Raw genomic sequence first — 23,719 nt, 5'->3', positions numbered from 1 at the left:
TAAAACTCCCTTGGGAATCATTTTTAAGTGCAAATAACGCCCTGAAAAATACTTTTCTCTTTAACTCTCACCCTGACCTTATCTATTGAGGGCTATTTCTTTGTCCCTGGTCCCTTGGGAAGCCTGTCTCAGGGGACGTTTTCGGGCACACTGATTCGATTGGAAGCCTTTAAAAGAATATTTGTATTGAGTCCAAAAATCGACTTTTTCCAAGGGGTAGGTTCCGGGGTTTTTGGTCAAAAATTAGCCAGTTTTGAAGTTTGATCATTTCTGTGACGTTTGAACTTTGTTAAAATAAAGAATCATCTTTTTTTTGCAAAGGTATTCTTACCCGTTGAATAGATGTCAGTTTCATTTAGATTTCATGTCTCCATCTTTAGGTCTAAGGGGTTTTTTTATGTTTGCACCTTTAAGTGTACACCATTGTTCTCGTTAAATGCCAGTTTTGTTAAAACACATAGAGGCGAGCCCCAGTACTCAAAACTGGCATCCTACTGTGGTTTCTATTCTAGGCACCTGTTAACCCTTTTCAGGCCGGGGGGGAGAGGATTCTGCCCGCTTTGACCTTGAACCTTTATAACCTTTTTAACTTTTTTAATATGCAAGCGAACACCACCAAACTTAGGAACTATTTTGCAAACTTGCCTCGGAACAAATCAGTATGGTCAGTAAATGATCTTGACATTTGACGTTGCCATGGTAACCGAATTTTCACATTTTTTTACTAAATTCTAGCTCCGCAGTTGCCTGGAAGGATTATTTTTCAGAGAAGCATAGTAATTACGATTAGATCATTCCAGTAAATATCAAAAAACAGGACTTTTCAAAAAAAGTAAAATCTTCCTGACCATGATATTCTGAAAACTGTCATTTCCTTACCTAAATTGAGACCAATTTCTTTTGTAAAAAGATCAGAAATGAAAAAGAAGCCTCGAAATTGAGGCAAAGCTTGCGTCTCCTTCCGTGAATACTCATTATGGATATCAACTCAAAGTTCTCTTTCACAGGGCAAAGATATTAACCACAACAGGAATTGTCATTTCCTTACAATTTTTACAGAAAACACAGTTACCTTTCCTTCGCTGTAAAAGCCATTCCTTTGCGACAAGTGCTAGATTTCTTTGCATGGCCTTTAGTTGTGTATGTCTGGCTTTCAGCACCTACTATGGTGAATTTATATGATTCAAATCCAGCACAGTGGAGGGATTTGTACTTGTGAGTTATTTTTGGTTAAAAATTGAACACCTAGAGTGCTTTGCAATGCGAGAGGATTGCACTAATGACAATTAAGTCTTATGTGTCAACGAATGAAGTATTAATAGGCAAGAACAAGTCTTACATTTATAGGTAGGTCTGAGTAGTTGAGTGCTCAATACAAAAAAGATACACGAATGTAAAGTTCCTTGAATTTAGAGTAAAATTGTCATTTCCTTACCTTTAAAAAGAAGAAAAAAATTGTCAAAAATTTGTTAAACGTCCTAAAGTGCTTATTTCTTGGCTGGCACTTTCATTCGTCCTAACCTTTCTTGAAAACAAACGGCACTTGTTTATCATCCAATCTGAGGTTCATTCTGAAGAAGGAAACGATATTCTAGAAACTGTCATTTCCTTACCTATTGAAGATTTGGTCTTAAAACTTTCATTACTTCTATAATACTTGTGCCATTTACATGTTAACTTCACGAAATGTAGCATACATTGATAGCTATTATGTCACAAAAGACCAGGCATTATCATCTATTTTTAGCCCCTCTAGCGACATTTAACTTAAAAATGGCAATTCTGTCTTGAGGTTGACTTCGAAACCTGTACTAGACATTATACTTGCACTAGATTTTTTGCTCGTCAAAAGGTCGCTTTTCTGAAACATGGATGATAACGTGGGGAATACAAATGAAGCTGTGGGGAATGACTTTATCATCTGTTAAGCAAATTTGCAAAGTTCTAGCAATTTTTCTTCCTAGATTCCCCAATTTTCGTCATTTCCTTACCTTTTGGAAACTTCAATACGCCATTTCTCAGTGGCAGTTAAGGCAACATTACTGTTCTTTTAGCACAGAGAACAATGGTACCAGAAGTTTGCTTTGTGAAAAAATTAGGGGTTTTCCATGTAAAATGCACATTTTACAAGCGATTTTATGATTATCATGAGAAAGGTAAGGACATGACTTTTCAGGAACATTATAATGATAATGATAATGATAATGATAATGATAATGATAATGATAATAATAATAATAATAATAATAATAATAATAAAAAGAATTTATACATAGTATAAGTATATTCATGAACTATCTAAAATTTATAACAAGTAACATTTAAAAATTAAATTTACAAAAAATTGTCATGCGCATGCAAGAACTACAAATAAGACAGGAGCCACAATTACCACTTATCAGATCTACAAGGTTAATACGCCGTATGCTGGACTTAAAAGATTGTAAAGTAGGTTAGCAGAGCTTATCACGGATACAATTATTTATTAAAGTTAGCTTTAAGCAAGTTAAGTCTGACTTATCAAGTATGACAGCATCGAAATCCTGATTATATTAGTGAAACGAGCTTACATCTGAATCACTATCTGCGTCTCGAAAGCTTAGACCCCCATAGACTTATGACCCCTCGAATGCTATTAAAAAAGACCGCTGATAGTAATTTTAGTGATTTGTTCCAGGCATTTGGGTGTCGAAAACTCTGTCATCAAAGATTAAAAAAAGAAATCTATCATGATGTACATAAAACCTTAATGTGATGACACCAGAATATTTAAGATATGATCGTGTTTTGTTTTTCGAGATAATGTGCTCGATCTTTTCACAGAGAAGAGAAAACGTTTGGCAAACATAGCAAAATAGACTCTATTTTGCTATGTTTGCCAAACAGTACAAATGACGTTCCACCAGGGTGTGAACAGCAAAAACACCCACAGACATACGTGCAGGATGTTACAAAAATCCTGCCGCTAGGTGTGTAATGTATAATTTTGAGGCTCACGGATTTAACGTTAAATCCGTGAGCCCCGAAAGTACACTCACCCACTCTAACAGTTCAGGCTGAACTGTAAGAGTAGGTGAGTGTACTGTTGTGCCTCAGCAAGCGACGTTTCTGAGACGTGTATTGTCCAAGCGAAGCAGAAACAAAACGAAAACGAAACCTAAGACGCCCGCTTAAGAAGATTTCCTGTTTTTCCGTAACCGCATTATTACTTCAAGCATTGTGTGAAAAGCTGATTGGCTACAATTATTCGCTTGCAGGAGTTCCTGATTCCAGAGGTTGCAAGACGAACACGTTTCGCCATCATCGTCACGGACAAGCCTAATTTTCTCAACTGAAGTGCGCAAAGAATTGCTGGATCAATTATGTTTCGTTTCTCGATCTTGTTAACCGTGTTCCTAGCTCAGGTAAGCCTTTGCTCTACAACATATTACATGACGTAAGCAGTGGTACTAGTAAAGTATGAATAGATGCAAGCCCAATGAAAACGATTATGCCGCTCATGTGGCTCATATGGCGAGCTCTCTCGTGTAGTTATAAGTCATTTTAGTCTTAAGAATAATTTACTCGTTATCGATTTACCGGCCCGATTACTAGTTTCAAACACCAATTTACAAGTTACAATTTGTCGGCTGTTATTTCTTTTTTCATGTCTTTGGGTATTAAATGAGGAGTAAAAATCGGCATGATTGAAAAGGTTCCGTAGCACTGCCATAGATTTGTATAGATCAGGCCGATTTAGTCGTCCGCTAACTCATCTTCTTTGCCAAATCGGTTATAGTCCAGTCATTTTATGAAGAAAATTCGGTCAACCTGCCACTAATTGCAACAGAAGGTATTCCAACGGTTTTAGACTCAGAAATGTATCCTTAATAACATACCAAAAGTCCCAAAAAATCCCATTTGGGGAAGTTACCAAAAAACGGGATTAATTACGAAGTTTTACGACAGCATGGGAACGAGGCTGACTTATGCATTTTTTATATCGCGCGTGTAAAGATCTTAAACTTAATAAAATGCAATGAAATTTCGTGTTTAAATGTTCAATTTAATGTGTTCAAGTAACAGAAGATATTGTTTTGGTGAAGAAAAGAAAAGCTGTATTAGCGAAACGCTTAATATATTGGTGAAACTTTTAATTTTGCTTTTTTGGGTAGAGTGTTGTTTTGTTTTGTTTTTGTTTTCAAGTTTACACTTGCCGAATTGATTTCGTTTATGTTAAAAAAATTAATTTAATTTAAATATTTTGAACATTATTGTGGGAAAATAAAACGTTGCGGGTTCACTTGAAGTCGGTCTTCAGGTCTTGCAGGAGCTGGCGCCTTCGCGGTTACACATGTACATTTGTGAGTGTTTGTGCTTGACTTGCACGTTTGTAATATTTCCGTCGAGAAAAATGGCTAGAAGACGTGATTCTGCAATATTCAGTTCTGGTAAGACACACTCAAGAGTACCTACAATATTCTTTAGTTCTTATGACAGTAAATTGAATTAAGTGCACTTTTCGATCAATCCTTCTTCACACTAAACATGTGTCTTCGGAAAGAGTCGACCTGTATTATTAAATAAAACTTGCACAAACACCGAGATCATTACAAAGGATACAGACGCGTAAAGCCGATTAATTGCGATTCTTTAGAAAAAGACATTGTACACTTGCGGAATATTTTCAATCAGATTTCTGGTGTTTATGCGGCGGAAAAACATACAAGAACACATCACGTGTCCAGTGTACGAGATTCTGATGTCAAATATTCTTACAAAGCATTTTCGTAAAAACAAAGTAATTTGATGAACATTTCTCAATTAAAAACTTTAGATATCAAAGCCATTAGTTAACTACAACAAGTTAGGGGTTGCAGCTGTGCTGAAAAGCGCCCAGCCACCACGTTTTATTTTCCCGTACAATTTGTGGTCAGTAATTATTTTTCCCGCGAAACTCCCAACCGGATTGAATTCCGCGGGAAATTGCATACAGACAAATATAAATAGAAAAATTAGAAAGAAGCAGTACGACTTCTTGCATAATCATGTCGTTAAACCTGTGCTAGCTAAATTGTCTGCCCCAAAAAATAAATTTCTGATTGTTTTTTTTTTTTTTTTTTTGGTTTGTTTTTTTGTTTTTTTACACAAAATTTTTTCGAAAAACATAATATTTTCTAGCATATTTCATTGAACAAAAATTGCATCGAAAACCGCGACAAGGTCTATTAAGTATGCTTGGTACATTCCAAGTTGCATCCTAATTATTTTTTAGACCATCAAGAATCCTAAAATGGATGACGAAATCACTTGCGCAATTTGCCAAAAATCACTTGATAACGTAAAAGACGTCGTAACTCTTCGTGAGAAGGGAAGGTAGGGTATTAACCGGGCAAGCACAGAGCGCTATGACATCATTCAACCTGCTACGGTCAAAAGGTACACCAAACATACCGCCGCACATACTGCCACCCAACTTACATCACCAGAGCTAAGAAACAGGAGAGTACCATTTCACAATTATCAAGTAGCCGCCGCTCTTTTGATCGCAAGACTGAAAAGTCCTTCAACTTTAAAACTGACTGTTTATTCTGTGAAACGAAAGTTGATTTCGAGGAACCTGAAAAGAGAAGACAAGGGGGTGTGTTCAGGGTGACAACCCTCGAAACTAAAGATACTGTGTAACAATCCTGTGCCGAAAGGAAAAATGAGTGGGCAGAAGTAGTACATGTTCATGATTTGCCAGCGACCGATGCCATTTATCATCAGGCGTGCAGCGTGAACTTCAGGACCAAAAAGCAAATCCCAATGCTAATTTTACGAAAACCCGTCAAATCAGGTGCGTACCCATGGGAGGGTTCCAGGGGTTCCGGAACCCCCCTAAACGAAACCAGCTTTTGCACGCAGTTATAGAAAAGGAGGCTGCCGATACAAAGAAAACAACACTTTTGAGTCTACACGATGGGTCGAAAGGCATGAAGCATACGAGGTATTTTTTGACACGTTACCTTCTATCGTCAACATCTCCCATGGACGACTGTTCCAAAACCAGTACAGCAACACTCCATGGAACTGGAATGGTGAGAGTCGAAATAAAGCGAGTTCGCTTTTAAATGCCGTATTGAGGTTTCCCTTCCTCATCACTCAAGTTACTGCTATGAAGTACTTATTGTTCGTAAAGCCCCTGAGCATTAGGCTACAGAAACACGACATTGATGTGTACGAGGCATACCGCAAAGTTGATGACCTCAAAGGCGACCTCAAGCTATCCTGAGAGCAGATTGGCACCCAGTTTTAACAATGGCTTGAGACAGCTGCTACTCTTGCAAGAAAAGTCGGCATCGAACCCTCTATTCCAAGGCCGACAGGAGCATCGCAGTAACGTGCGTGGGACGTGGAGGCAACGACGCCCGAAGAGTATTTCAAGAGGGCCCTTGCAATTCCCTTGCTAGATCACTTAGCTACCCAGAAGGACTACTGTCTCGATCAGCTCAAAGATGCACTTCAGTTTTATCGCCTCAGGTCACCGACTTTGAACTCCTCCGTTGCGCCGCAAATAGCTGCAATCTTCACTACACAGCGCGGTTAAAGCTCTGGCTAAATGCGAACATGATTTCTATCCCAACACTCACAAGTTGTTACGAATCCTCTGCACGCTAGTAACCTCTTCAGAATGCCAATCTTTTAGTACTCTACGCCGATTGTAGGCTTACTTACGGGCAACTATGTATAGTGAACGAGAGTTTTTCCTTGCTCTCATAAACATCCAGTATGACCAGGATGTTGACGTTGATGTTGTCATTGAAATTTTGCTCAAAAACACCCGCGACGCGTGTTTCTCGCTGACCTTCTGTCTACTGATTGAGAAATAATAACAGAATCCTAAAAAAAAAACTGTAAAAGAGCAGAACGTACTAGTTGATATGTCAAGAAATGCTTCTTCTAGTGACACGCGTATGCCTTATGAACGGCTGTATAATTGAACTTCCTTGAGTGACAGATTTCCGACGAGTTAGAAATTGAAACGTGCGTACGTACGTGTGAAATTTTCCTAGATAGTATTGCGAAAGCCTATTTTATTTTTGTCACACATATCTTGTTTATCAGTATCATTGAAAACGAGTTGTACCTATTAGCTGGGTACTGTTGGACGATAATGAAATGTTATAGGATTTCTTTAGTACAGACCTTTCTGAGTAAAAATTTGAAATACTGTATGGCTTTGAGCTTAATTGAGCTTACACACGTATTAAGTAAAGTTATTTACAAGGTGAAAGTTCACAGAAGTATCTGAAGTAAAGTTGATGAAATTTGGATGAATTGAGTGCATTTCTGGAGATAAATAAGCAGAATAAAACCAACTTCTGTTTTTTAGCCTCGTTTCCATGTTGCACCAAATCGGGAGTTATTAGTCATTAAAATTTTGACATGTTCCCGTGCTTGGATCCTTTGGGACTTTTAGTATGTTTATCTAGATACCATTCCTTAATGATTGGCGAAGAGAAACCTTCTGTTGCAATTAGTGGCAGGTCCAGCCACAAAATGACTGGACTACGAGTGTTTTCTTATTTTCTACATTTTATTTTCTTGTATTTATACATCTTGATGTTGATAGTGTATATCGTAGTTATGTCGTATCGACCTGATGAATTTTCTAACTGTGTGCAAATAAAGATTAATTGATTGATTGATTGCCTCAATGCTAAACCAAATGAAAGAAGTTGGCATGCGCGAAAATTCTCCTGGCTGCGGGAGGTGAGCGGGGAAATTCTTGTACATAATCACGTGTCTCGCTCGTTCGCTATTCCATCTCGTACCCAGAGTCCTCAGGCTCTTTGGCCAGCGGTTGGTCGCCAGGAGAGACTCTGGGGTACTGGAATTTTATCACCGCAGGATTTCTGAGGTAAAACAATGCAAGCCGTTACGGAGCAGCCAGTCAAAAAATTTAAATTTAAATTCTCCAGAGTCTCTCCTGGCGACCACCCGCTGACCAAAAAGCCTGAGGACTCTGGGTACGAGATCGCTGTTCCTGAGAAAAAAATAAGAAGTAACTCGTACACGAAATTCCATGTAAATTAATGCTGCTGGAGTAGGTCTGTGCCTGTGGGTAAGAGTTGGGAATTTTACAGGAAAATCGACCCCCTCTTTGGATTAATTTGACCAAGCAACCTTCCTGATCGGGTTGGCTTCAAGAATGAATGATGTAACTGAGCTTTAGTCAATGGGACTTTATTTAACTTATATAAGGCTTAACGTCTGTTATTGGCAGTTAATAATGTCATCACTTTTGTTTCAGTTATTATAATAATAAATTGTTATAATTGCTCTTTTGGGTTGCAGGTAAAAAGTCAGGATGATCCTGTTAAAAACCATACCAAGGGATACTGTGTTTGGTACGATCAATGTACAACTGGATTCCATGCTAAGAATTGCCTTTACAATGGTCCAGCAAAGAATCTTGATGACCCAGAAGGTGTGGAACTGTTAAACAACATGTGCCCTGAACTACGCGGTCAGCCTACTTGCTGTTCTACTAAACAACTGCAGTCCCTGAAGATGAACTTACAAACAATCCAACAAGTCACATCTCGCTGCCCAGCATGCTGGAACAATATGAGAAGATTGTACTGTCAGCTAACCTGCAATAAGGATCAGTCAGTTTACATGGATCCCAGCCTCGTTCTTGGTACTTTTATTCAGGAAATTAATTACTACGTATCCCCTACATTCAAGCAAGGTCTGTTTAACTCCTGCAAAGATGTCAAATTCCATGGGTTTGAGAGCAAGTTGTTTAAGGTACTTGATCTGTTTTGTGGAACATCTGCAGAAAAGTGTACTCCAGAAAGGCTGCTCACATACATGGGAAGTACAGCAAATGGCTTTGCTCCGTTCACCATTCACTATCCAAGGAAACTTGCTCCAAACCTTGCATTTATGAACATTGCAATCTTCAAATGTAACGAGTCATTCATTGATCCACAAAGTAAGAAGGTGACAAAGCCATGCAGCTGTCAGGACTGTTACGTTCCTTCATCCTGCCCTGTCATCCCAATGCCCCCACTCCACCCAACGCTTAATCCTTTTTTCTATCGTACGGAGCAGCTTATTATCCGTCCAAGGCATCCTGTACCTACTGGTTATCATCGCTATGGTGATGGTAAATGGATTCCATTTGGGCCAATCTTTCACCTGGATTTATTAAATCAGGTAAATTTAAATTCTTTGCATCGAGTTATAACACACACTCACAAAATGTATAGCTTTAGCGCAAAAAAACCCACTTCACTTCATCGCACGAGGATATACTTTGGAAATGATATACTTCAGGACATAAGCAACCAATCAAGTCAGAAATTAAAGGTGTTAGAAAATTAGATCGTAGTAGAACTTTAAGATGAACTAGTTTCCTGATAAGACCAACAAAAATAATTTATAGATATAAGCACAGAATCAGGAGCACAGAATCCATCTTTAGTTAATATTATTTCGATCGTGCATCTGGCAGTTTTTTAGTTGAAACAGGAGTTATAATCACTAATGGAGACCGTAACGAGATGCCATTTTAACTTATGGGCTTGTCCCCATTTGTTGTACCAAAAATCTATTTTAGGAAAAATTGCGCCACACGCGCGTGACGCGCACGCGTGTTAATGGTCAGGATCGCGCGTGGAGAAATTGGAATTTTTTCCACCCGTTCAAAATGGCGTCCAAATTTTAAAATTCTGCCAGGGAATGTCTCCTAGGAGCCCAAATTTAAGGACTTAGAGTCTCACGACGAAAAGGCAGCAATTGAGAGAAGACGGGAAAATTTGGAATAATAGCATATTGATCACACGACTCTCACATTAAGTCCAAAAGGCGCAAAAGGGAGGCGCTGCGTGCGTCACGCTACCTGATCCTACAATTGAATGAATGAAAAAAGCTTTTACTTTACGGACATGTATTCGGACACGTAACTTAAGTGAACTTTATCTCAGCTGCTTTTTGTCACTTTCCTATTATGATATGGTTCAAATAGTACCCGAAACGTTTTGATTAAATGTCAAAGTTCAGTTATTTGTTGTTGGAGAAGTCTAAACAGTTGTCGAGAAAGTTATGTTACTGCAAAGTTGTTACGCAGTCTTCGCAACCTCCTTATTGAACTGTGTCAGCTTTCACTGTTTTCTTGCTCGTGTTGAACTGGAGAACGAGCTTATTGCTGCTTGGAATCAAATTCTGTGGCCATGCAAAGGAACTGAAGCAAAACAACAATCAGCTACATGGATGGAGTTTCTAACCATGCAGGAAAAAATATTAAGCTAAAAAATTATACCAGCTTTATACCTTCTCACAATCGTAGACCCGCACTGAGCCGGTTTCTTAGCTATAAACAAAGCTTATTACTGATGCCGGGATATAAAACAGCGGAGGATGCATATGACTGTGACCGACACCGAGTTGAAACATTTGGATTGGTTTCAGGGTTTTAGTGAAGATACATATTTCAAAATAAGGCAAAACTTCTCTTCGTCATTTAAGCTTAATATTTGTTTTCACTCCCGCGGACATGCAATATGCAAACTTGTCGTTTGTCTGCTAGTAATTTTGTTTCACTTCTTCAGTTCTTAAGTTCTGCCGGAGGCATTTTGCGAATTATTAGCTCATTTTGATGTTAAAGTTGCTAGTTTGATGATGAGGAAATTTATCCTGCGAACTTGAAAAAAATTAGAGAGTCTGTAAGAACGTGCTTACAGCTTTATTGTCATGCGATGACCATAGAAATCAACAACTAATAAACCAAGGAACATTAATTTCTAGTCTTAAGTGTAATACTTCTTGACAGCAATAAGCTGTCACAAGAAGTAGTAAGCTTTTCGACAAAAAGAAGTAATCGAGAAATTGACTTCTGACCCGGCGATGTTGAAAAATTTGGCACTGATCTGTGAAAGAAATCTACTCAATTCGGCAGCTTTCAGCTTGACTATATATTTTCTGCTTATAAATCAAACTCTTTGCAACCTTTCGTTCGGTAATCCCTAACTTGTTTAACCATTACCTGTTTTACAGGCACTCGGCGTTAAAAGTTTTCTTTACGCTTAACTATATCCGGCTTATTACGTCATTAAGTCATACACTCGTAAAATGACAGTTTACAAAATTTGGTGGAAGCGCCGAATATTCATGCCAGTGAACGCGTAGAAAACGCTTGAGCCGATGGCCTTAACTCGTCTCGTCAAATGAAAGACTTACCACCAATTTGACATAAATGGTTGAAACTGACTTCTCGAATAAAATGTAAGTTTATTTATGTCAGCATTGCGAAGAATATTATTATTTTTGTACTGTAAGGTTTAATCTATTCAGCCAGGAGAATTTCCTGGAGTTTTCCCCAATGCTTTAGTTTACAGCTGTAGTTTTCTAAGGTTAGACGGAGGAACTTGAACATCTACAGGGTAATAAAATGTTACTTTCACATTCAAAGTATTTAAAAATTTTATAATTTTTTTCGAAACCGAACTGGACTCTCGTCCATTTTCCATATAAGGTAGTAGCCCCACACAAATTTGCGTTTATCCGCGCGGGTTTGTGACGTGAATGGTTGCGCAATTTTTTCTAAAATGAATTTTTTGGTACAACACATGGGGGTTGAAATTGTTGTAGATGCATGCAGTTCTCTGTATAATAAGATACGTTTTAGTGTCTGTCTGTTGCTTTTTGACTTTTTAGGTTAATATGCAGTATGCTAAATTCAAGATAGGGGCATTCATACAAACCAATTTGTAAAATTTATGAATAGTCTAGCCTGCGTGGCAGGCGCGCGGAAAATATATAGGACGAGAGAAACAGCGGGGCGATCGAGGGAGGGAGACACGCGAGGGCGAAAGGAGATCCTTTCGCCCTCACGCGCCCCGCTACGCAGGCCATGAATATTCTAAGTTGGGTGGTGTCCAGACAATTTTGGAGTGCATGTATATCCAAACAGAACTGATGAGAAATGGGTTACGATTTGGAAAGACACAATGTCCTGCTAAACAAGAAAACCAATTTCCAGCATTACTGTTTAGTTCTTTCCGTACGTATTTATTGGAAGTAATGGCATCCTGTTGAATGCTATTAATAACCGTTAATAACAGCCCTGTTGGAACGGTTGAAATAAGTTATACAGTCGAATCCCGATAACTCCAATCAAAATCGATTTCCCCTGGATTTCTGTCATACATTTACTGTAATTGTACCCTCTTTAATTAACTCGAACCATGTTTGCCAAGCCGTGACAGGTCAAAACAAACATTACTGTAGTCCAAAACATTGAGTTTATTTTGAAGCAACTTTTGTATTCTTTTTTACATTAAGAAAACGTATCAGTCCGGTTCAAGTTCTCAGTGCCTAGACTTCTCCTGCTGCTTTGCTTTGGAAATATTGTTTCATATTCACTCGTCTTAACTTGTCTTCTCTTAATCATAATTAATTATGCATGTTTCGCTTAGTTGTTATATAGTCCTAACGGTTTTTCAAATATTCTGTAACTGACGATGATGTTTGTAACATCGAAACATGTCTTACAAATTAAAAAATGTCATAATCTTCTTAAAAATTATAATTAAATTTGATTAAAATGTACACTGAATGAATAGAAATATACAGTAGCTTACAGTAAACACCGTTTTTTCCTTATTTCCGGTCGTTTGTTCTCAACTCACGATAACCCAAACTCCCAATAACTTGAATCTTATCGGAAGTTGACTGTAATAACCAAGTTGTATGATCAAGTTTATAGATTTGTGACTTCCAGTTCATATAACAGTTTATTTACCACATACTTAAATTTTCCTGCAGGCGCTTGGCCTTCAGAATGATATCACCAACATGAAAGTTCCCTTTGGTCCTGGGTATATCACATTAGAAGACATCTGTTCACAGCCATCAGCTCCACAATCAAAAGAGTGCCATATTCAAAGTGTCTTCCAGTATTTCCAGAACAACAAAACTAAGCTGAACAAGTGCCTCACAAGCATGGGCAAAATCTGCACTAAGGAGACCTTGAGGTTTGACTTCAAAGCTGCTGACTTCCATGATCATATATTGTTTTGCACAAGGTACTGTTGGTTTGTTTCTGCTTCAGTTTATTCTCCTCTAAAGCATTTATTGTTCCATTTCACGCAATCATCCAAACATGCAATCAAGTTTCCTTTTAACGAAGGTGCCTACTATAATAATTGTTACTGCGCATACGTTCTGCGCATCTCGAGATACTCGAGTTTCCTATGGGTGGTGCCTGCTAATACAGGAAAATTTTTGCGCGGTTTAAAACTATACGGAGAAAACAAACCGTAGCATGTGCTCTTGGTATTCCAAAAGAAAATTAGGGATAACCATGCATTTTTCAGAGATAATGAAGCTTCAATTTAGAAAAAAATCCCGTACATTGCTTTATATTTTGGCACTTTTTAGAAATATTGTTGCTTGATTATCTCTAAAAAAAAAGCGTGGTTACCCCCAGTTTTCTGTTTGGATTCCAATAGGCCTTGCTAAGATGTGCTTTTCCCGCATAGTCATAAACCGCACAAAAATACTCCTTTATTACTAGGCACCGTCCTTAAATAATCCACCAGTTTTTCACTGAAGTTAACTTTATTCGTGCTTCTCAAACATTCATCTGGATTCTCTACCTGGTTGAAAATTTCAAAGCGTACACTTCAGCAGCAAAGTGATTTTATAATTTTTATACCTCGCCATGGATCTAATATATATGGTGGGCGAAGAGGGTGGCCACGGTGAGGATGTCAATACATCAATTAAGCATATTACCTGTAGCCTGGGTACTACTGGCTTCTACGAATGACAAGACCGCTAGTACAAATTTATGTAGGCTCTAAGTGTTTGGCAAGGTTGTCTGTTTTCGCCACTCGAAAAAAGTTACAACGCGGGACATACAATTACTTATACTAAAATATAAAGAAAAGGGAGGAGGCATAAAATAAACTATAAAGCTTATATGTGATTAGGCCTCCTCAAACTGAAGTAAGACTGAATTATTTTATGGCGTGGCGCTGAGACAATGACATGGCCGGTTGAGCCTAAAGAAAAAGGTAAACTAAAAGTTTCGCCAGGAGATTTGATATTAATCCTAGTTATTAATAATATAAATTTAGTCTTTATTCAAAAGTTGAGCGAGTGTTGGTGAACTGTTGGAAGCGATTACAATGTTCTAACTAACATCAATTAAAAACAAATCACTTTATTTAAGTGTCAATGTATTTGGCGCAGAGCCGACTAATTGGGGACACTTTCTATATCGAATTGGAATTTTCAAGACATTTTCAAGAAATCCGTTGTTAGAGAACTGAGAAGAAGATTCACCAGGCTATCGGCCCACCCCTACTGAGGAGTTTTCGTACTCTTCAGGAAGGGGATCCTGGGGTCAAGTCCATAAAACGTTTATACTTGCAGTGTACGAGCTCGGCCGTTAGTTTGACATGCGCACACAAAAAGAAACTTAATAAAGAGTTCAAAAGGAGTTTGATAATCATCGTTCAGGATTTCTTACAATATTTTTTGTTTATTGAATTTGTTTTCTGCATGAGCTTGTAATATATAGCAAGTGCTCAGATTGTTGGTCACAAGTTTAAACGCTTTACTAGTACAGTGGTCCCTGGTCAATTGAAGTTCACCCCTGCATTTGCCAAGTTTACAGGGAATAAGTGCTTATATACAAGAGAAGATGAGGTTAGGATTGATGCTAATCAGTTATTCAATGCAATAGTTGAGCATATTGTGCAGTTAGCAAAGGGGAAAGGTTAAAGTAGGAGTTGTGTGTTGAGTTATGTCCAAACTTTGTTTGTGTTTTTTTAGTTTTCCCCTTGGAAAGTGGGATGAGAAGTTGAAAGAATCATGCCTTGGTGCGTTTGGAGGACCAGTGGAACCAAGAGTCGTATTGGACGACTTTGGTGGTACTGCTTATCAGAATGCGACCACCTTAATCATCACGTTTGTTGTCAACAATCACACGGATAAAAGAAAGTTAGAGAAACCACTAGCTTGGGAAAAGGCTTTCGAGGAATACATGAAAAAGTATATTGAGAATCCCAAGAACAGTAATTTGACCATTAGTTTTAGTACGCCACGAGCTGTTCCCAGTGAGCCGGTAGGCGACGGCATTAGCGACCCAATATTGGCACGATAAGGTCTTAGTTATTCCTTGATAGGAGATGGGCAGTTTATTAGTTAACGTCGCTTTGACATAAGTTTTAAATAGCTGTTTGTTTTTACTTGATCTGATGTACTAGTAACTCGATTCGAGCAGCTTTCAATTGAGTGTCATAAAACCAAAGTACGGTACTCTGGCCAATCACGACAGGCGTAGAACAGCGCAATGAACCAATCAGAATGCGAAGCAAAAACATGTAACTGGTGGCAAACACGGAAAAACGCGTGCAGGTAAGTCATGCACGATTGTTTTTGGTTTTGCTTCCCATTAGTTGAAAAAGTGGCTCGTGTTTTGCTCACCAATCACAGAGGGTTGTAAAAACTAAAGCAAACGCGAAATTAGTTGCGACACTCGATTGAAAACGGCTTTATACAATTGACAGTGCAAGCCTCGCGGTTTCGGTTGGTCTAGAGGAGTTCGTGAGCATGAGCTGCAGAAAGCTCTCGAAGTCCTTCTTCGTAATATTTTGCGCAAATTAAGAGACAGATTTGTTAGCAAATCGCAATCCTTGGTAGCCTTGCATTAGCCAATTAGTAACTAAAGCTATTTTTGTGGTAGATTGTGCCCGGTAATGGAACATTGAGTTTGCGGTCAAAGCTAGTTCCTTACTAGGTTATATGCACTTTTTCGTTTTTCAAATCTAGAACATAGATAGTCTGGAGCCAACCCTTGTAGAGACCTATAAACCATCGTAGCTCTTTGGATTTGCTGCAGGCGAGCTAGGTTTTTCCATTCAAGGAGTTCGATCAAATAACCAGCATCTGCATCGACTAGCTTTAGCTATTTGCGGGTAGGTGATACCTAACTTGTAACTCTCTGTTTTAATAAAGTGTTGTTTGTTGCTGTTTGCATCATAGCTTGAGAGAGTTAAAACACGGGATGCTCTATTTAAGAGATGCTTCTGAATAAGTTACAAGAACTACAAAATTTTGTAACAGGCATACTCGGAAACTCCTATCAGGAGTCGAACCTAAGACCTTCCGATTACTAGTTCGGATGCTCTGCCACTGAGCTACAGGAGACTCGTAGGAGCTAAGGCCATTAAACTCGGTTCATGGGACAAACATCCTGCATACTGCTAGGATTTAAATGATGTCGAACGTGTGGTATATGAAATAAATGCGATGGTATATTTCAAGCCTGATGAGTGAATGAGAATGATGTATTATTCTAGAAAGTTAAGTGACACAGGCATACTAGGAAAAAAGAAATCCGAGTGCTCCTATCAGGAGTGGAACCTAAGACCTTCCTACAGTTTCCCCAAACAGTATTGCAATATAATCAAAGTGTAGCCAGGAGTGTATCAGAGCTCGGTATATATAAGATGTAATTCGCTTGAGGGACAAGGTGCCTTATTCGTTTTATGGCCCCAATGCCAGAACCAACTTTCTTTGTTAGTTTATCAAGTTTGTCATCGATAATTTACTCCAAACGATTTTGCGGTAGTGACTTGGCTAATCTGAAAATCATTGATGTAGTGTTTAAAACACGAGCAGCAGTGTTTTATCGGGAATCTAAAACCACGAGCCGGGTGCAGCCGAGTGGTTTCAGACCTCATAAAACACGTGCTGCGAGTTATTTGAACGGCTTCAAAAACATTCCTGGAAAAGCGTGTGTCAAGAGAGTTCAAAACAATGATGCTTTTGTGAACGTTGGAAATTAGCATACGAGAAAAACATTAAACACCGCACACTAATAAGGAGGAGGTTTCATCGGCTTTTAAAACCACTGCACGTTTTGTTTTATCGACCGTTTGATAGGTCAATGGGCTTATGCATTATTAATGAGTTTTTGAATGAAAGTGTCGGAGAATCCGTCAGATTAGTTAGCCTCTGCATGGACCCAATAAGCATGAATTCGGTTTTAGCAAGGTTTTAGTTATGCCCCAGGGTAAGTTTGTTAGTCTAAATCTTGGTTTAGACGTGACTGAGCCTTGGCCTTCCTAACCTCGTTCAAGGTAAAATATGCTCTTGATTTTTGAACCAAAGAACGAGGTTAGTAAGGCTAATTTGAATGCAGACAAAAATATATATATAAAAATATCAACCATTATTGCATAGAGTCTATAGGACTAGACCTTCTGAATTAGTTCCCGGAACTGCAATGTGAATTTTAAGTGAGAGTTCGAAGAACGACAGGTTAATTGTGGTTGTAAAATTGAGCAGAACTATTTTAAGAGTATTAATGGTCTGGTAATTGGGTAAAAAGAAGGTACCGCATTTATTTGATTAAGCGCCCACCTCGAAAAAACGCCCACCCTGAAAGTCCAAAACGTTAATAAGCTCCCACCCTCGAATAAGGGACCACCCCACCCCCTCCCAACCAAACACATTTCTGCACTAGCTCAACGTGAAATAAGAGGACTGTCAGTTGTGTTTCAAACAGTTGGTTTCAGATACGGTAGTCAATGAACTTTTATATTGTTTATGGCTTGTTTATGTTGGCGTTTGCACATTGTTTTGTCTTGTTGAAGCGAAATAAGCTTGTTATCCGTTGTTTTATTATTCTCTAAAAATGTGATCGCTTGCTGAAAATGTTGGGAAAATAATAAGCGCCCACCCTCGAATAAACGCCCACCCGGCCCTCATGGGCCCAAAATTAAATAAGCGTCCAGGGTCCAGTTAGTTCAAAGCCCGATTAAGCCAATCCTGGGTCAACGTGAAGTTTGATTCGAGTTTAATAACTAATCAATATAGACTTGCTTACAAGTCGAGCTCGTCAGAGCTCGTGCCAGGTCCAATCAATGAGAAGCGAGCGAGCGACTTTGAGAAAGTCTATAATCAATAAGGTTTTTATCGAAAAGATTTTTCCCCTTCAGTTTTGACTTAGAATTTTCTTTGCCTTTAGCCAAAAATCAGCCTCTAAAAGCATTTTAACGAGCAAGCTACAAACCTCGGTTAACTTTTAATCATTATAATCGGCTTTCGAACAGCGGAACTGACCAAATGGCGGGAAAGGGTATACGTTACATAGCCTCCCTCTGCTGGTCACGCAAAGATTGCGTGACGCGAGGGAGGTGGATATGTGCGAAGGCATGCCCTCATGTTGTTCACCACAAAAGAAAATATGTAGCTATAACTGAAATACAACTGCAATATTTTAGAATGCGTTGTTTCCAGAAAAAAAGAATGAAGGTATAAACTCGAGACTCGCATACTAAAGTTTTTTAAGGTTTTTTTTATAATTATTTTGTATTAATATAACCCTTGATTTTCAACAGTGAGGTACACGGGAAAACGAATCCCTTTCTCGTGGTTTGAAACGTGATTCACGTGTGAGATCCTTAATGTTCCTTATCTGACAGTTGAAATCCTAGATTCGTTATTTTTAATATGATCCATTGTCCGTATCACTGTAATATTAATCCCAAAGGTAGTATTTCGTCTCCTGTTGAGCCAGCTGAGGAAGCCTCGCGCGTGAAATGGCAGTGAGCTTTGATCAGTTCCGAAATTGGCGTGTCCGCTGTGCACGTACGAATCTTCACTTGTCTGAGTTACTTGTATGAACAAGCGTAGTAACTCTTTTTATCAGTGTTTCTCTCTAAGTTTTGGCGTGTTTAATTTCGGCACGGAGGATCTTGGACGTACTGATCGGTTCGCCCAACAACAACAACAACAACAACAACAACAACAACAACAACAACAACAACAACAACACAGATGATATTGCCGAACGTGAAAGGTGTGTTCAATACGAAATCACGATTGGATTGTTATTCCGGCATTCCGACTGCTTCCTCGCTGAATGCTCGAACCTGATTTATTCTTGGATTTGGTACTTTGAACAGGTGACAAAATTTAGGTTAGTAACAGTGTCTATAGCTGGCTTCAAGGATAAAAAAACAAACAGACAAACAAACGAACAAAAAAATAGCCTGGGAAAGGAAGAAAGGAGAGGCGGATTCAGAAAATCCAGAAGAGGGGCCGAAGAAATTGTGGCGAAAGCTCGAGCCCTTCCACCCGAGAAAAATTCACATTCGTAGAAATTCTGCTTTACAGCATTCTGCAAGCATTTGTGACCAAAAGTTAAGGCTTCGGAAGTCAGACTTTAAGAAGATTTTTTTTACAACGATTGATTTCATAGTACCACACTAAATACGGTTACAGTCGGTTACAAGAACTTTTTAAAAATAAAGGAAAAAAGGGGGAGCCGCGAGCCTTCCCCTCTTAAATCCGAGAGAGAAAAATGAACTGTTATAAAGTTCTCTCGAGTTCGCTTTTCAAATGCTAAATTTCTTGAAGGAAACAAAAAATACGATCATTTTAAATATTATCAAGTAAAGAATAAACCGCAAAGGGCCGCGAACGAAAATGTTTCAAGTAAACGCAGTCATTTACGGTTTTCAATTCGGAGATAGATCGCTGGGAAAATATTTTTGAAATCACGAAAAATAACATTTTCCTTAGGCGTTAACCGGAACTAGAATTTTAAACAAGTCAGTTATTTGCATTCGGCTTCATTCGTTCAATGTCAGTTTGACCGCTGTTTAAATATCCTCGAGAATTTGTCCAATCGCAAGGATTGTCCGTACTTTGTAGGGTTAAAAGGGCAATGGTTATCAATTTCATTCGTTGTATACAGATTATAATGTTCTTTTCTGTAAGCGCTAGCTATATGTCGGCGGTACGGAAAATGATTTGCCTCATGAATGTTGTTGGTTTTTCATGTAAACGGGTAATGTAACCATTGATAAGGTCGAGGAATCGACGATCACAATATTTGCAATGCTGTGTGCAAAGGGACTCATGAATTGAATTGAGGTTGTGTGTGCTCTAAAACTACCTCCAAACGGCATTGTATCGATTCTGTCGATTGGTTTTATATTAGTTCAGTCCGTCATTTTACGCAGGTTTACGAAACAGAATTCGACATGTTGAAGGCGAAAGAAATTTTTTCACGTTTCGTCTCTTCAAAAAGGTGAGTTTCAGAGTGAACAAATAATATTTCAGGCTTGATTTTTGCAAGCTTCGAAAGCAAGCGCCTGAGCCGTGCTGAGAGAAGTCATCGACTGTCACGAATGCTTCACGTAGAGAAATCGATTAGTCGAACATGACGTCATATGTTTTTAACCATCCCCGAGAGCCACGAGCAATTCAGTTCGTGGAAATGTGAGATCTCCAGTCATTGCAGGAAAGTATGGTTGTGGCTGATTCTAATGTATTTGACCTTTGATTAAATGAAAACATATTATGTACAGCCTTATCAAAGGCTATATATCAAGGTAAACCTTCCTTAACTTTCGCATCTAAATGGTAGAGACTTTTGTTTGGGTATTGCTTCCGCGATATGGTCGTTTAGATTCCCTCGTTCACGCTAAGCTTTAGCTTATCAAGCTTATTGGATAAATTTTTGAAACTTTATAATCTAACTTGGACCTAATTTAATTTATTTTCTTTCTAGTGCAAACGAAGAAGAAGAGGAAGAAGAGTCGCAAATCAGCGCGGAGGCGGTAGAAACCCGACAATTGAAGGCACAACGAGCTTTCCGTTCAGCGAGAAGCAAGTCTGAAAGCTCGGCTCCTAACCTTTCGTGGGAGCATGTGTCTTTCCTAGGAGAGATTCGTAAAACTGTCGCTAGAGGGTTTCACTGGATAGCTTATCCTTCACTTGGTAAGATGCCACTGCTAACAATTAAAAGTGTAGGCAGTTTTTTATCCAGTAACTGATCCTGAAGCTTTATATGGTGCGAATTTTTTTCCGTTTTGGATTAATTTTCTAAACGATTTAAGGCTCCATTGCAAAGTTAAACGCTTTTCGAGCGAATGATTAGTTACGTTTTCTGTTCTGAATGGAAAATCCACATAGCATGTCAGGTAAAAGCTATGGCCTAAGCTTACAAAAATTATTAGCCTTTGTAATAAAGTGACCTTCTATGCGTATTGCATTGGTCTCAGTTGCATATGACTTGACAACCAAAAACCATTTCAAAACATGTTGTTGTTTTCAAGCTTTAAATTAATGGCTCTTGGAGCAACTTAGCAAAATTAATAATTTACTACATAAGATTTGTTTTCCAGCTCTCCTCGTGCAAGTAAGCTGATGCGAATTTATAAAATGGTCTTGTTTTTGTTCTCACAAAATATGGCGTCCAATTTAGCGAATACCTTAATATTTTTAGCCCAGATTATCGAAGAAGACCTTCTAGATGAGTGAAGAAAATTCTATTTCCTCATTTTCGTTTCAAAAACCTGTGTGATTTGTGTTTATGGCGAGTACTATTACTATTTGTTTTTTGAAATAATGGAAGCCATTTTGTAATTTGTTAAGTTAGGTTGCGTACTTTCGCGTTTTGTTTGTAAATGTACATTGGTTGTTTTGAATTTAAATCTTCTTTTTCTTTATCAGATTACGAGATGTTGTCAAAAGGTAAAAGAAAGTTGCCAGAAGGCACCAAGGTATATTTGGTAAGTGAGGTTTGGGAATTTTTAATTTCAATTTTACGATATTAGAACTGAGCAGGACTACTTAATTAAGAATAATCTCCTTCAAATCATGTTATTTTTAAAAAGATTTCTCATAGTTCAACATCTAACTGTTATATTGAATGCATGTACTTTTGAATATACAAATTCATTGGCCTGTTTCAATCCATAAACATATATTTTCATATAAAAACATAAAATAAGTCAAATAAATAAGCAACTTGAGATTTTACTTTCATCTTCATAAAGCCCGCCGCACACGTGAGGAAAGAGCTGAGCAAAATGCCTCGCGAGGCAGATAGCTCAGCTGTTTCCTCTGGATATCAATCTCATTCATACTTAAGGCAAAATCAAAATTTATGTTGCTCCACTCATTAACACTAAATATACACTGTTGTTTAGACAACACCCTTTATAACATCAATGTCAGGATTTAAATGTAGTTAGCCTGCAGAACAGGCTTGTTTTTTCTTTTGCGGAGGCAAGCGTGAGGCGAGCGCGGAGCGCGAGTCATGCACAACAGGAGGGGTGCAAGAAAATAATGCCTGTCCGTACACCATTGTTCATGCTGTTCCGCCCCCAGACATACCCCCAAATCACTGACCAATCACAACGTTTTGTATGTACAGTGAATACTGGTCCTATGTAAACTCCCACGAAATTATATGTTAATGGAATAACAGCACAGAAAAAATTGGCCTTGAAGACATAAACAACTCGCAACCTTCGATAGATTCAGTAGAGGAAGTAATGAGAAGTTTTGGGGACTTCCCGTTCAACGAAACAAGGACAATAAATTATTACAAAGGTTAGTCTCGTAAACAACATGGCTCGCATCCTTTTGTTGTCTATTGTTGTTTAGGTCAACAGTCCACTTGACCTATAATGGGCCATCCAGAAAGTAACAAGGTTTGTGGATTTGATTACGAGGATTTTCATTCAAGCAACGATTGTGCGATGAGCAGCGGAGAAAAACTGTAAGAGCTGTTTAGTACTGAAACAGCGCAGAAACGGAAGCGATTGCCAGATCAAGCTTTTTCCTAACCCAGTTGGAGGCATTCCATGTACATATTCTTCCCTTTTAACAATAAACCTAAGTATATACATTTCTTTTGTTTTTCCTTTACCACATTTGGAAAAAAACGAAAGGCTTCTCGATTAGCTTCGTCAATAGAACACGGTGACGCAACTGCCATTTCGTTGTCGAGAAACATTTCATGATCACGACATCAAATAACCAATTGGATAGCTACATTCATATATGAACACCAGAACAGCATGAACAATGGTGTGTGGACAAGCGTTATGTTTTTCCCACCCCTCTCTTCGTGCATGACTCGCGCTTGCCTCTGCTCTCCTGAAAAACGCAAAAAAGTCATGTCTGTTCTGCAGGCTAACATGTAGTCTGATTCTGGAGTGGTTGCAACATGGTTGAGAAATAAGTGAATATTAGACTGTCACTTTAAAGGTTGCTGGATTTGGTGTGCATTTCAGCTGTCATATTGTTTTCAGAGACAAAATAGGCATAGACTGTTCACAGTCCCCTATACTTCCATGGGATTTTCGAGACTTGTACGCTTTGATCAAACTGCCGCAATCTTGGTTTGTAAAGGTGAGCAGAACCTGGGGAGAGTGTCTAAACTTCCCACCCCTCCTCTCCTACACAATGTATCCTGACTAGATCCCCCTTCGGTAGTCTAGACACTCACCCCAGGTTGGGCTTACCGTTACAAACCAAGATGGCCACAGTTTGATTGAAGCGGACAAGTCTCAAAAATCCCATGAAAATAAAGGTGACTGTGAACAGTCTAAAATGGGCATGAAACTGTACTGCATCACGTATCTCTGTTAATAAAATAAAGAACTTAGCACTTGGAGTTGGAGAGGGGAAGGAAGGAATACAGGCTGTGATGGAGTGGAATCTATTCTAGGTGAAGTAATATCTCCCTGGATATAAGCAATCTGATTTGCATTCTCCTAATAGGCTAATTGATGCAATATTATTTGAAATTAATACTTTAATTAACCAGAAATATATTTTTTTTACTTTGTCTGTCACATTTCTTAATTACCATATTTATTTGATTAACCGACCTGGGCGCTTGTTATTTTGGGCCTATAAGGGTTGGCAC

The 23,719-nt window shown here is 38.6% G+C and overlaps 2 protein-coding genes across 10 annotated transcripts in view; both read left to right on the top strand.

Annotated features, from left to right (window-relative positions):
* Positions 1-3,030: 3,030 nt before the first annotated feature.
* Positions 3,031-16,009, top strand: LOC146459774 (NPC intracellular cholesterol transporter 1-like). Of its 3 annotated transcripts, none has more exons than XM_085089025.1 (5): positions 3,057-3,073; positions 3,258-3,404; positions 8,320-9,186; positions 12,796-13,055; positions 14,812-16,009. In XM_085089025.1, the coding sequence occupies exons 2-5, from the start codon at positions 3,363-3,365 to the stop codon at positions 15,140-15,142; spliced, it is 1,500 nt and encodes a 499-aa protein (XP_084945151.1). In that variant the 5' UTR covers positions 3,057-3,073; positions 3,258-3,362; the 3' UTR covers positions 15,143-16,009. The 3 variants fall into 3 exon arrangements, with proteins under 3 accessions (XP_084945150.1, XP_084945151.1, XP_084945152.1); XM_085089026.1 differs by having other exon boundaries at positions 3,255-3,404; XM_085089024.1 differs by having other exon boundaries at positions 3,031-3,404.
* A 2,642-nt stretch (positions 16,010-18,651) lies between these two features.
* LOC146459763 (oxidation resistance protein 1-like) overlaps positions 18,652-23,719 on the top strand; it is a 354,795-nt gene continuing 349,727 nt past the window's right edge. For 2 of the 7 annotated variants that reach the window (XM_085089002.1, XM_085089001.1), the window contains exons 1-3: positions 19,765-20,083; positions 20,567-20,775; positions 21,511-21,569. In XM_085089002.1, the coding sequence (XP_084945128.1) occupies positions 20,037-20,083; positions 20,567-20,775; positions 21,511-21,569 (315 nt within the window). In that variant the 5' untranslated portion in view covers positions 19,765-20,036. Of the gene's footprint in view, positions 18,954-19,762; positions 20,084-20,228; positions 20,388-20,566; positions 20,776-21,510; positions 21,570-23,719 lie in introns of those variants that run through there. The other 5 variants (XM_085089007.1, XM_085089006.1, XM_085089004.1 and 2 more) reach the window with 5 other exon arrangements.

This window comes from Pavona decussata, unplaced genomic scaffold, assembly GCF_977016875.1.
Source record: "Pavona decussata unplaced genomic scaffold, jaPavDecu1.1 SCAFFOLD_217, whole genome shotgun sequence".
Classification (NCBI taxonomy): domain Eukaryota; kingdom Metazoa; phylum Cnidaria; class Anthozoa; order Scleractinia; family Agariciidae; genus Pavona; species Pavona decussata.
Note: the sequence above shows the minus strand (reverse complement) of the source record. Positions and strands in the feature narration are given on the sequence as shown.

Bases quoted from the DNA above. Each gene is read 5' to 3' on its own strand.
- LOC146459774 (XM_085089024.1), top strand. From the start codon at position 3,363: ATGTTTCGTTTCTCGATCTTGTTAACCGTGTTCCTAGCTCAG. The intron at 3,405-8,319 runs GTAAGCCTTTGC...TTTGGGTTGCAG, and splicing joins TAACCGTGTTCCTAGCTCAG to GTAAAAAGTCAGGATGATCC. The intron at 9,187-12,795 runs GTAAATTTAAAT...ATTTTCCTGCAG, and splicing joins ACCTGGATTTATTAAATCAG to GCGCTTGGCCTTCAGAATGA.